This window comes from Plasmopara halstedii, assembly GCF_900000015.1.
Source record: "Plasmopara halstedii genome assembly, contig: Scaffold_614, whole genome shotgun sequence".
Lineage (NCBI taxonomy): Eukaryota > Oomycota > Peronosporomycetes > Peronosporales > Peronosporaceae > Plasmopara > Plasmopara halstedii.
The window spans coordinates 3,130,992-3,144,240 of record NW_020187532.1 but is presented as its reverse complement, the minus strand read 5'-3'; the positions used below and the strand labels follow the sequence as shown (position 1 = coordinate 3,144,240).

General features: G+C 46.6%; 4 protein-coding genes across 4 annotated transcripts; 1 reads left to right on the top strand and 3 right to left on the bottom strand.

Annotated features, from left to right (window-relative positions):
* Nucleotides 1-3,164: 3,164 nt before the first annotated feature.
* Nucleotides 3,165-7,804, bottom strand: PHALS_12594 (vacuolar membrane-associated; the record flags this gene model as incomplete). The annotated part of the gene is made up of 4 exons (XM_024728176.1): nucleotides 3,165-3,173; nucleotides 3,241-4,361; nucleotides 4,429-5,498; nucleotides 5,571-7,804. 4 exons carry the CDS (start codon nucleotides 7,802-7,804, stop codon nucleotides 3,165-3,167), a joined length of 4,434 nt encoding a protein of 1,477 aa, XP_024578679.1.
* A 132-nt stretch (nucleotides 7,805-7,936) lies between these two features.
* On the bottom strand, nucleotides 7,937-8,680 carry PHALS_12593 (protein cornichon homolog 4; the record flags this gene model as incomplete). Its single annotated transcript, XM_024728175.1, has 5 exons — nucleotides 7,937-7,994; nucleotides 8,072-8,200; nucleotides 8,266-8,371; nucleotides 8,443-8,518; nucleotides 8,612-8,680. 5 exons carry the CDS (start codon nucleotides 8,678-8,680, stop codon nucleotides 7,937-7,939), a joined length of 438 nt encoding a protein of 145 aa, XP_024578678.1.
* A 140-nt stretch (nucleotides 8,681-8,820) lies between these two features.
* PHALS_12592 (Microtubule severing protein katanin p80 subunit B (contains WD40 repeats)) lies at nucleotides 8,821-11,322 on the top strand (the record flags this gene model as incomplete). The annotated part of the gene is made up of 9 exons (XM_024728174.1): nucleotides 8,821-8,839; nucleotides 8,920-8,975; nucleotides 9,033-9,113; nucleotides 9,193-9,720; nucleotides 9,781-9,885; nucleotides 9,954-10,428; nucleotides 10,494-10,908; nucleotides 10,986-11,108; nucleotides 11,178-11,322. The coding sequence occupies 9 exons, from the start codon at nucleotides 8,821-8,823 to the stop codon at nucleotides 11,320-11,322; spliced, it is 1,947 nt and encodes a 648-aa protein (XP_024578677.1).
* A 137-nt stretch (nucleotides 11,323-11,459) lies between these two features.
* Nucleotides 11,460-12,549, bottom strand: PHALS_12591 (urate oxidase; the record flags this gene model as incomplete). Its single annotated transcript, XM_024728173.1, has 3 exons — nucleotides 11,460-11,970; nucleotides 12,055-12,182; nucleotides 12,265-12,549. 3 exons carry the CDS (start codon nucleotides 12,547-12,549, stop codon nucleotides 11,460-11,462), a joined length of 924 nt encoding a protein of 307 aa, XP_024578676.1.
* Between the last annotated feature and the right edge of the window lie 700 nt (nucleotides 12,550-13,249).

Below are 13,249 nucleotides of genomic sequence, written 5' to 3'. Positions count from 1 at the left end.
GGAAAGTTTTCGGTGCCGTTGCACCCATCGCTCAAAGAGCGCTTCGTCATCTGTAGTGGTTTCGCCAGGGGCGAGCACTACAGGAATTGTCCGCATTGCAGGTATACGAGAGCCACCTCGTTGAGCACTTAGACGAGTGCGATAATCGTTTAACGGAATTTTTTGACGGGACCAAGAAACGAGCTCCAATAGCTTTCCGTGTGGCAAGTTAATCATCTGTTCTGGCCGGGGGCCCGATGATGTGGACGCGTAACGATCGAGTTTCCGCGTCCTTCGCTTTCAAAGCGGGATCCGCAGGGCGGAAGCCATATTCCACACGAGGGTCAATGACCGAATGTGGATGGGCGCGCATTAGACCCGCCCAATGGGCAGCTCCAAGCTGCCGCCTCTGTTCCCCGTCGAGGTCATTGGTGATTACACCACGTTCCTCAGTTGACGAGAGTCACGAAACGGACATGGAGTCTGCAAGGCGCGAGCAGGACTCGTACATGCTGCTGGTGCTGCTCGCCTCCCTCGTCATTCCATGCGGGAAAAAAGGTGTCAGACTCATAGTCGACTACATCCTCAAGGAGGCCACTCGGCACTGAAAGCGTGCGCGGAGCGCGACGTTTGTGCTTATCAAACCTATGATGTATATCCCCCAGTGCCGCGGACGCACTGTCCGATATGGCACCGCATACGGGGGACAAAGTTGAGCTCTGCCCGTGCTCGCTGTCAAAACCAGCGAGACTTGATGGTTTCCGTGTCGTGGACACGAGGCCCATTGAGCAAGAAAGTTGTTAAATTCCAACAAATTGAGTTGCAGTGTCTAACGGACACGCGAGCCTCGTTGAGGCAATAATTGATTGGAACCGTAAATGCTCTCAAACTTAATGGGGAGGGTGTAACGGGTTTACACGAACCCGAATAACAGGGGGGTCACACGAGGTGTGCACGGTGGGACCATACACCCAAACAAGAATACGACACGGGGCTAGGTAGCCAGTAGTTATGCATGTATTTAGATTTACTATATCTAGGAAAATCTAAACTTTTGATACTAGGATAAAAATATAAATAAAAATCAGTTTGGAAGTTGAACCGAAGAGACGATTATCCTTGGGAAGGCAATAATCACTCTTGGAGTAAGAGGATTTCGATCCGCTAACTCATACTTGGTTCTTGTAAAGAACGAAAGGTCGTTGACCTAAAGTACGTTTCCTCATGCGTTTTGCTACGGCAGCCCCGCTGCAGGTAGCGAATCACTATCCGCTTACTCTAAGAGTAAACAAAACCTTTGTCCAAACCTTTCGTGCAAAATGTAGACTGTATTTTATGGTTTTAATTGCGGCATAGTCGCCTAGATCTAATTCTAGGTATTCCTGATTAAAAAGGAAAACCTAATTAAAATGCATAACTACTGGCAGTCCAGCCACACCATTGTGAGGTCACACCATCTTTTGTGACCCACCCCTTTATACCAGGGTACGTATAACCCGTTACATGGAACGTCGTTCAATTACGTACGACGCGGGTTTGTCGAAATAATTCTAGGGTACGCGTAAGCTTTGAATTTGTCGATTACGAATACGATATCCGTGCGTCTTTCGACCGGAACATGTCACCAATTGCTTATACTTTCCTGTAAATTCTCTTGGATCTGACAGCGTGATGCGCTGTCTGGTTCTAAAGACACGAGCTCAGTCTTGGTTTGGCGTGGCTTAATCGTCATGAGTAATGGATAGAGCGAAAGTAAAATTTGTAATGTGTCGCGCACTTCACTCGTAGTGGAGATTTGGTGATTCAGAAACCTGCCTTTGCTTGGAAGCAGAAGCGCTTCATGCATGGCCATAAACTTTGATATAGGACGTGGAAATGCTCAAATTGTCTAACAAGAATATTGCTTTTTGCCTGCGACGTTATGTCGCAGCTCTCCGAATGTATATCAGGTGAGAATTTGATAGCAGCTGTGTAGTGGGATCTTCAAGGATCATTTAAAGTGAGGACTATGCCGCGGTCGCTAGGTTTGATCCCGCGGAGACAGTTCAGCGCGGCCTAGTGTCGCTTACCCTTGAGCAATAGCCGGCCGGGTTCGGCGTCAAGTAGAAGGATTGGGCCCAGTTATTGAAGATGGTGCATCCTTATCAGGACGTAGCGGCACTGCTGAATTGGCGCTTGGCAGCGCTGATGAATTAGAAGATCAACATAGTCATTCGGATCGCTTAAATCTGACTAACGAGTGCCGCCTCGTGCGCAGCAGTTCAACGTCTCAAATTATGTGGCAAGATCACAGCATTGTCTTCCCGCAGAGACTCTCGAAGGAATAGTCAAGCCATAAAATTAAATGCGTAATGTAAATTTCGTACAGTATTCCGGTATTAGTTGATACTGTTGTACCAAATGTGTAAGGATTTATTCCGTTGCCCCAATTGTGCTAAATATGGCTTGTTGAAAGCCTTAATAAGGGTCAATAGGTTAAGATTAATCGAAGATAATTTTCGCCTTGCAGTTTGGTAAACCTGCCACTAATGACCGAAGTTTTTAGTAGCCTCTGAAAAAATGGAGACACCCCATTCCCAAAAACATATCTCAAAGCCGTGGAAACTGTGTGGGATTGCAAAAAAAAAATGTATTTCGTTCGTTGATGTGCACACAATTATCGCATGTGCGAACACTTTTACTTAAGAAGAATTCGCTCCGTCCACATACAGTTTTGCTACATATTTGGCAATGATGCTTCACCGCCCAAATTCGAGAACGACGGTGCCAGTTGGAGCAGCTTGATTGCGATAACTTGGAGAGGTGGAGCGCTATGCCGTAGCCTCCGTAATATGGTCTGCTTCAAATCCGGCGGAACATGTTGCCGGAAATTACGCGCGCGTTGCGTACCGAAGTGGATGAGGCTACGGTAGCATTGCCATGATGACGATCGAGCAAGATGGTGATGTGCAAATTACTGAACTTAAAAAATGGCTCGAATGAGCGCTCTACGATCACAGACCATTCAACACACAAACAATCCTTGGCGCTTGATGACGGTCGTTTGTTACGTTCAGAGGAGACTGTATGCGCTTGAGAAAAAAGTCAAACATTTGCTATACGCGTTTCATACTTCAGTATATCACGCTACGGCGTCTATTTAATTGGGTAATTGACCGCGCACCAAATTTTGCATGTTAAACGGTTCAAGCATTCTAGGTGGCGCAAAAATATATGAAAATGAGTTCTGGCGAGCTGAGTTCATCAACGTAAGTTCGGTACCGGGCATTGTGTTTGGTTCGTTAAAAGAAGATTCACGCGCGGCTTCGACACACACGAGACGCCACGCTCAGATTTATCAAAGACGGATTCCGTAAGTGGCGAGCTTCTCTTCGCGTCCGAACCAGAAGCATAAGGCAGCTGGAAATTGATCGCCAGTGAGTTGTTTTCTTTTTCTTCGCTGCATATGCCACTGATTTCGCTGACATTTTCACTCGCAAGAAACTCCAACCTACCGTTTGTATTGGATTTTCGGGAAAGATTAGGGCTGCATGTACCCAAATTTATTGCTTTATTGTCAGTATTGAACTTCACAGTAGTAGATTCTGCTGTTGCTAGAGCTGGAGGCTCCATCATGCTGTCCATCACGCTCATCAGCACCGAACACACCACCTGAAGAGACTCAATATATTGTTGTAGTCCGTTAAAGATGTGCTGGATCTCGCCGTCGTGAAATTTCTGGTCGGAAGTCCAAACTAATCCGGTCTGTGTCATACGTGCAAAGCAAGCCAGCGACCGGTGGACATACTGCCGGTAGTACGAGATTGTTCGTCGCGCATGCGGTTCCGTTGCCGCGATCGCATACTCTGCTCTGTGGTTGAAATGCGTGATCGGGATAGGATGCAGCGCCTCGCAGCAGAAGTCGAAGCGCTCGACCAGCGCCTTTTCTATCAGCCTTTGTTCGTATGCATTGCCAATCGGAAAGAAAATGGGACAATTAAATGGATGAAGGGCCAAATTGCTTGAAATTCCGTTCTCGGAAACTCTCTGAAAATCTAATCCGAGCTGTTTGGCGCGGCGGCTCATCCCTGTAATGAGATCATCGACGAGAGAGCTGCGGCACACAAGCCACTGAATCTCTACGTGGTAGCATTGTGTTGGTCGCAGTTCGGTGTCGACCTTTGTAATCACCCAGTTCTGGCTCGTGACGGCATCATTTGTGTGCAGGAGCATCTTAACACTTCTTTGGCCCACGCGCTTGAAGGCTTTGATTTGGCTTGTCGACATGAGTTCATTCCAGTCAGTCATGACAGCTACGTTCGGAAAACCAGTGCTAGCATCTGCCTTAGCCCGCAAATATTCCAAGAATTTACGACAGCTTTCTGTGTATTCTCGCAATGTTTCTGTTCAAAAGTGGTTGTAGTGAATGTCAGATTACTTTCAAACGAGGAAACGGCAAGCACTGCATACCTTGATCAGCGACATCAGAATAACCGAGGCGGGGCGGAAATATACAATGCAAGGTGCGTTTATAGCGAATTCCTTCACTCATTTCATCAATGTAACCGCAAATCAGCTGATCCAAATGATTCCATTGATACTCAATCTTAGGATACTTGCGAAATTCCTGCGCAACAGCAACAAAGCGATCGACGGTTGGGGACCAAAGCAAGTATCGATACTCCATAATGTCCACATCAGACTGCGTTGTCACTCTTTGTAAATATCGCTTAACATCAATTGTTTGAGTTTCCTCGTTGTAAACGATTTCATGGATTCGATGTCCCATGCTGAGTCGAAAGATAGTGCTCCCTTTTTTTCCAGCTTCACTTTTATCTTCGGCTGATACAAACTGAAATTCTTGGGACAGCCGTTGTGCGACCATTTCAAGAACAAGCTCACGATAATCGCGAAAAGTGACTCCATTTTGTTCGTCGCGCTCTGGGAGCATGACGCTGTAAAAAGACTCTGTATAGTGCGCTTGCAATTCTTTAGGGGCTGGCATGAAATCACTAGCGAGTGGCAATAGCGCTGGAAAGCATAGACTACGCCACTTTAAGATGTTCTGTGTAAGCTTTTGCTGCCGGCTTTCATACGGCCGCACTTGGCTCCATCGACGCTGGTTACTCGTAAGTTGCTTTAGCATAAATGCTTGGGAATGGAAAATGTCCTCTTTTCCTGCGGCTTCGGCTGGCCGCAAGACAGGACTAGCAGTGAACAGCGTTTGGTTCTGCCCACTGCCGTCACCCAAGTGCAACGACTTTGGAAACGAGCTTGAAAAGGTCCTAGCCTTGGGTTTTTCGTCATCCAAAGATCCTACTTTAGCCACGAAGCTTTCGTGGTGATCAGTCATGCTAACGTTGAGTGAAGTAGGCTCATTCTGCTCAAATTGATGCCACCGAACCTCCCCAATATCACTGTTTTCAATTGCATTGCCAGCTGAGCTCGATTGCAACCCTCCGGCTCCCATCCTTTTTTTTGTCATCGACGTCAAGTACGATTGGCCAGGGCGCGTTGGTGGGGTTGAGGCTAGACGGAAACTTATGTCACTGTCAGATGATTTTTGTGCAAGTTTCGACGCTAGGGAGAGCCCAAACACTTCGTCATCATACCTTTCATACTCCAGTAGGAGTTTATTTTGCTCAGACAACGAAAACGATCGCACTTTGGTCAAAGCCTCCCCCTCGTACGACAAAGCGTCATCCGAGAACGTCATGGAAGACGCTCGAGCGCGAACAAGATCACTGTTCGGACCAGCAAAGGTAATGTTGTCATGAGCAGAGTTTGTAACTGATGATGCAAAGCCGTGTTCAATGCTATCTCCATCCCAATCACATTGGACGGGTTCAGATCCTGGAGAGGCGTGTAGGAGATATTCCAACGGCTTTGGAAGCGAAAGGTACCCACAAAAAGTACTGATATTGTCCCTGAACATTCGGCACAACGGAAGCGGCTCAAAAGATTTATTCTTTGCATTTTCTGGCGCGCAGACGTCGCAAAATTGGGTAATATCATCATCTAGTGGGCACGTGTGCGGTATCAGCATATTCTCTTGTACAAACCAGAGCGGAATCCATAGAGGAACAATATAATTTTTTCGGTTATCCATTCGTTGAAAGCAGTTCTTGCACAACTGGCCATTTCTCGTTGATGAGATCCCAGCGTCTGGCACTGCCGATTGTGTCTCGGAAAAAGCGTCACTCGAGCTCGCTCGCGATTGTCGAGGATATCCATTTTTCAGGCTGTGTGAATTGTTGTAATTACACAAACACACTTCATTCGCAAGATGTCCTTCTTTCCGACCAGAAAACTTAATCTCGAGCGAACTGGACTGCTTGAAGAGAAAGAGCGGACATTTGTGTAGTGGGCGGGACGACAATGAAATTAAGTCAATACCTATTCCATGGTCCATCATGCGCTGCTCTGTTATCTCGGAAAGGCGCTTGTTGACGAAAAATATACCATTCCCAGGAGTTATTAGCACGACGCTCTGCCCACTACGCGACAAATCGCGGTCAATATGATGCTTTTCAAATATATTGAGCACAAGGTTAACAGCTTCGAGCAAATTTCCGTCACGAGCTTTGGAAGGAATTCCTGGTCGCGGAGAAGTCTCATCTTGATAATATTCTTGAGAGGAGAGATCCGAGAAACCTTCGGGTGGTCGCCAACCACATTTCCGAGGAAATGCATTAATTTCTTCTTTAAGCCGCACAAGTAACGGCTGCACATCTGATATGCAGCTGTCAAATGCGACCAATTTGTAAAAGTCTTGATAATGTCTGCCGTCTTCGTCGACGCCAATCGAGAAGCAATCGCTTCGTTCATGAGGAAACGACGATTTTTTTTCACTATCAGCGTGCTTTGATTTAGAAAAACAGCTTGAGTGATAGTCATGTCCCACTGAAGTTGAGGTGCTTTGATTTCGATCCATTTTCGGATAGAAGCACCGTGAGTAAAAGAGAATAGTCAGACTGTGCGAGACTTTGTGTTTCATCCACTTTTCCAGCACATTACGAACCACCTTCAGAAAAATTTCTGAGTAAAGCATACCAGAATTGGCCATATCCCACATCTCTGGACTAATTTGCACTAACCACATGATGCGCGACGTCCGCGAGCGAAATGTGAACTTAGTATTTGTTGAAATGACTCCGCTGCGAACCTTCTCGCCGCCAGCACGCACGTCGAGCACCTGCCATCGTGTCCCCTGCACTCTAATAGTCTTGCCCACATATAGCGCCGTGCCTGCCATCGACTGCTTTAGATACATAAGATCTCGCCTAGACATGAACTGGTCTTTTAGTGATACCTCCACAAAGTCCACTTCAACCTGCGTCTTGGGGAGAAACCGCACGGTAACGTCCTTAAACGGTGCCAGTTGGAAGATGGCAGCCGTGTCCTTCAACACACTTACCTGCATTTTTCCTTTGATTGGATCAGCGCTGCTACCTGGAATCTCAAGCAGCAAATGATTCTGAGGAGAGCCTTCGGCACAGGCAGCCAATTCGACGTCCGAGGTTCCAAGCTGAGTGTCGCATGCGTGCTCTGGATGAAAGATCTCTACCACATAGTCTTTCCAAATAAGTTCCTTTAACTGCGGAAAATTTTCTGGATTGAGCACAATCTCCTCGCCGTTTTGGAACTCGTGGCCGTGAACATGTAGCTTTATCTGTGCTGCAGCATGTACAGTCGTTTGCCGCTTTTTGGGTGTCGAAGTGGCGGTAGTGATAGATTTTATAGTGCCTGAAGAACCCGTCAAAGTGTTTACTACATCTGTTTCTGTGGTTGCAGTAGCGACAGCTTTGGCCTTAGCGGCTCGCCTACGTTCGTAACGCCGACGCATGCTATTCTTATTATGTAAATCAAAAAATTGAATTCAATATTTCCATCGCCTCGTAATTTTCACATTATACTAGGACTAAGACGGTGGAATCCTATTATTCAGTCGGCTTCTACTCAATGACTTCATTGCTGTTTAGACGCTCTTGCCGCCCTTTCGTCTTTTTGCTGAATCGACAATGGCAGAGACCATCCTATTGATGTGTTAATATCACGGTGTCTTAGAATAATCACCATACAAATGTCAATGAAATTAACAGCCCGTACGCACCAGAACATGCCGTAAATAATCTGCAGACCGTAAAAGACTGTCCTAGCAATGGATTCCAAGCGAGCTTGTTGCAGGTTTTTAAAGCGTAGGATTTCTGTCGGATCCATCATGTGCTCATTCCGCATATAACTGCAATGATTTAACACAACATCCATTGGTATGATAGTGAGAAAGAGTATCCAATGGACCCATACCGTCGAGCGTGCCATACGGCCATTGGTAAATTGAACAAAAAAACCCACGGTGCCCATGCCAGCAGGCATAAGAGCATGAGAATACCATGCAGGATCATCTCTGGATCTGACGCAGTAATTAGCTGATATTCAGCGAAATCCCCTTGAAACACACTCAAAACCAACTACTTTACACACAGACAAGTTTGTTGAGGCGCTTGGCAACGTCGGCCGGGTTGAGATGGTCCAGCTCCAACTCATCAAGGGTAATCAGCTGTAAGAAATCTCTTATTTTTGTCAGCGACAACAGCAACAACAGCTAATGATACATAAAAGTGCTACATCGGAAGAGAGATACAATACCCACCCAGTAGCCGTTAAGGAACGTGAGCGCCACGATGTCGATAAAGCTCAGCACCGCAACAAGAACCTGCATTGCTTCCTCCAATCGTGCTCGACTTGGGGACAAAGTACTATTTTGAGGGGTATTTTACTACCACCACAAAAAATGTAAATAGTGCTTAGCAAGAGTCGCTGACGCAGACGCAGACAAAGCACTTGATCACTGCTCCGGTCATGGCGCTCACTCGGCACTGTGCGTCTTATCACTACGTCATGCACTTTATAAAGGCAATTGTATGTGATGTTGTTGCACTCTGGGTTTGTTCAAGGCAGCACATTTTCTGGCGCACTCCAGCAATGTCAACTGTTTGCGCTTTGGTCACAAGTCGGTAAGAAAGGTTTTAATGCTGATGTGGTAAATGCTGGGCTTATCTTGCTGATTTCAGGGCCAAGTAGCTGCAACTGGTGGGGATGATAATATGGTGAACGTTTGGCGAATGCGCGAGGCGGAGACCAAGAACATTATGGTCCCTTGATAACGCAGCATTCCAAATATGCCGCTGAGCTACTCACCAGGTGACTGACGTGTTTATGCTTCACCAACAGAGTCTATCGGGTCATCAAAGTGCTGTCGAGAGCATTATGTTCGATCCAGCAGAGTGCAAAGTGGTGGCTGGGTCTCAAGCAGGGTCTATCAAGGTGTTCGACCTGGACGCTGGCAAAGTCATTAGGACGCTCAAGGGACACATGGCATCAACTATCTCAGTAGATTATCATCTTTATGGTGACTACGTAGCATCTGGATCGCGGGATACGATTGTTAAGGTTTGGGATCTAAGGACCAAAAGCTGTATGCTGACTTTTAAGGGACATTCTTCAGAGGCGACTGTCGTGAGCTTTACGCCAGATGGACGCTGGCTGACTTCAGGAGATCAAGGAGGTAACATTAAAATCTGGGACCTTACAGCTGGGCGTCTTCTTCACGAGTTTCCTGACCACGGGGGTGCAATCACAAGCCTCGAATTTAATCCTGAGGAATTTATTTTAGTATCTTCTGCTGCCGATCGCACTGTACGATTTTGGGACGTACAAGAATTCGCTTTAATCGGCGTCACGCCTGTAGATAATGCCATAGTACGTGTATCATGCTATATCTACTTGCCAATTTAGCTCACAATATTATCAATCACACAGACGACATCTATGAGCCATACCGTTGCAGAACCCTACAGCGGCAAATATATATTTTGTTGCTCACAAGAAGCAGTTCGAGTCTGGTCTTACGAAACTGCAATTGAGGTAAGCGATCTTCGCAATTTTTTTTGTATTCGAGTTGTAACCTTGCCTCGCACATTTGCCCACATCAGTGCCATGATAGTGTCATGATGCCTCATCAGAAAGAACTTGGATTTGTGGAGGTACACGCAGACACAATTATGACGGAAGATATGAAGCTTGTGGGCGGGTGTATTCAGAATGCTTTCGTGTCTGTGTGGGTGCTAGATGTGATGCAGATGCGACCATTCAACTGCGAAAACAGCGATACCAGCGACAACGTCGCTATTAACACTAGGCGACCGACTTCATCTGCTTTAAAAGCTGTAGGACAATCTTTGGCTCACCCCGTTACTCCTGGCAAAGTATCAGGTAGTGATATATCTGTTTGTCGCTACACACCCACTTCACAGCAGCTTGCTCAAGAAAGCGCCTCGAATTTAATTGAGCAAGTCTCTAGGAGAATGAACACTGTTTATAGTCGCCCAACTACTCCAGGAGTTCTCGTCCCGTCAACCGAGTCGATTTTACGTCCTTCACGCCGTACAGACCAATGTAGTGAATTAGGTGAGTTAGTCCTCATTACTCGGAGGTCAAAGATGCAGATCAATAACATTTTTATCTACAATAAGTAACACATTTGGCTGGTGCAAGACAAGACTCACCAATTTCACAGCAAATGAAGAGACCTATTGAGGTGCTTGAAAATGCATCAGACCAATCGTTGCCTCCATCGCACGGAAAGCAATCGCAAGATAAAACGTTAGTGACATCTGATTATATAATGGAGCTTCGCTGCGGTATGGACACGTTCGTAAAGGTGTTCAAGGCTCGACAAATATGCATCCAACAGCTATTGGCTCACTGGGAAAAGGGACATTTGCACGAAGGTCTCCGATTTTTAAATGAGTTGCCAAAAGGGAAGCGAGAAGCTGTTGTGGTCGACGTTCTGCTGATCGCAGACTTGTCATCGCTGGGTGTCGATCTAGAGGCTTGTGTGTTGCTACTCCCGCTCATCGTCGAGGTCTTCCAAAGCGAATCTGAAAAGTGAGTAAACTCATCGCTTTTTTTTTCTTAGCGCTGCCACAATGTCATTCGAACGACGTGTGCATATTGCCGTGCAGATATTTAAGCGTCGCCATCGCTTCCGGGCAAAATCTGTTTGATGCGTTTTCACCCATCGTCAAGGACACTCGCGATGCGCGACGGTATCGTTCGCGATTGACTAATCTTGCAGAAGAAGAAAGGTTGTTGAAAAACGCATTCGTATTGTGGAGCTATATTTGTTGCCTGATGCATTTTGACCTTTGCTTCAGAACTCAGCGGTGCAATGCTTGCGACATTTATTTTCAAGAGATGAAGCAGCGTGTGCAGTTCCTAGCCCAGAAGTGCACTAACTCACCGTTACAAAGTAAGGTCCACACACTAGCACAAGTTCTCGGCGAATTTTACGACACGTAAATTTGTTTACCCGATCAGTTTACATTTAATTAAATCTATTCACGCATTAAGTAGTGCAGGAAAGTTGAAAGGACAATATGTATGTACTTCAACATGACAGTCACGAGTAACATAATTCTTTTTTTAGTGCTTCAGCCCTATAGCTTGGCCGTCGAGCGCACTATCGTGGCCGAAATGATACCGTGTGGCTCGTCGATCGGCAGAAATACCTCGCCGTGTGGATGAATATTTTTACAACCAAAGCGAGACAAATCAATGGGATTATTGTGGATGTTCGGCATTGAAATCGTTATTTCCTTGACGTATGAGCATTTCTCCAGTACCGCTTCACCCATCTTGTACAGCGTAAACTGTACGGCAGGGCTGGGTACGCCAACATCGGCCGGACCCGCAAATGTCTCAAGCAACACGTTCTTAATTACCGCTGCTTTAGTGGCAAAGTCTCCACGGGTGGTTTCAGATATGTAAGTCCATGTAGATGAAATACAAGTGCTGACGAGGCGGTCGGGCGCGTCTTCCAACGTTGTAAATTCGTCGCGTAAGAAGTTGACGAAAGCACTTTGGGTGGTTTTAAGCGCTTTGAGGCCGTCTACACCGCCTTGTACCGTCACCTCTGGGTCCCCGTATTTCGACTTGCGCGCCGTCACACTATTAGAAAGATCAGAGTCAGCCAAATAATATGCATGTATTCGCCATTTTTTTAGGCTAAATCGAAGAGCAGCAGAAACATACGTTGCGGTAGAAAAGCCAGGGCTGGCGCTGACAAAGGCGTGGTGATGGGGACGCATTACACCTTTGGAATCAGGGAGTACCAGACGCTCCCAGGGCATCTCAAAGAGCTTGACCTTTGCCAAGCTGACCTGCTTGTTGCCCACGTACATTAATCTTTTCCTCTTAAAGAAGTAGTGATTACTTGGGGACTGGCAAAGCAAAATAACGTACAATTTCTGGGTGCTTCATGACGAAGTGCTCAGCCAGGATGATGCCAAAATCCTCCAGAGAGGCAAACTCATGCTTCTTAGCTAGAACCCATACTGTGTTCTTGATTGAATCGGTGGGTAGTACATGGCTATTGTCACCATCGTAGTAGGCGCTGGCAGCGAGCGCACCTTCCAGCAGCACCTGCGCCTCCAGCTGGAATACCGAATGCTTCGCCGGTGTGCGCGTCACCTTGAGCATTCGAACGCGGCCTTTGCCATGCTCATGATGCAATAGTTTGACGACCATTGTCGCAAAATTAAGATATGGTTAAGGTTTGAAGCTTGAAGATCTTCTAGTATACTACTCCAGTTTGCAAAGGGAAAAAATGATTTGGCATTTTTTGCCTATCTGCACAATTTTTGCCTATTGTTGACAACGAGTGTCGAGATAAGGCGTTTGGGGTTCCATCCGACCAAAATAGCCACTTGGACATGGCACCATATCTTGGCTGCTACAGCGATCAGCTACTATAGTTTTAGCATGTAAATGCTACACGTATCGCCCATTGCGGATCGATTGACTACGCGCACATATATCTCAGACGCTTTAACGCATCCCCGGTCTTCGAGCTCACCTTTCGAGTAGAGTCACGATGGTGCGTAGACGACACTATGTGTCCGTGGCGCAAAGGTAAGGAGTACCTTTGAGCTGTTATCTGTGTCAGGGTCGATGGAGAGTAATGGCGACGGAGTGTAGCAATCGACGATGCCATTGCCGGCGAATTGAAGGCTTTTGAGTATCGCAAGTAGAAGGGCTAGGCTCTATAGATAAGAATGATGGTTTACCTTGTCACAATATTACGTTCTGCGAGACAAATCTCATGTGTGACGAGCCCCGCGCGAAACGGTGAAGCGCCACGGGTAAGTGGCGAGAAAACAATGTTAGTCGTTGGTGGAACTGAAAAAGTCTTATGAGTTGTGTAACGGGGTCACATGAGAGTGACCCG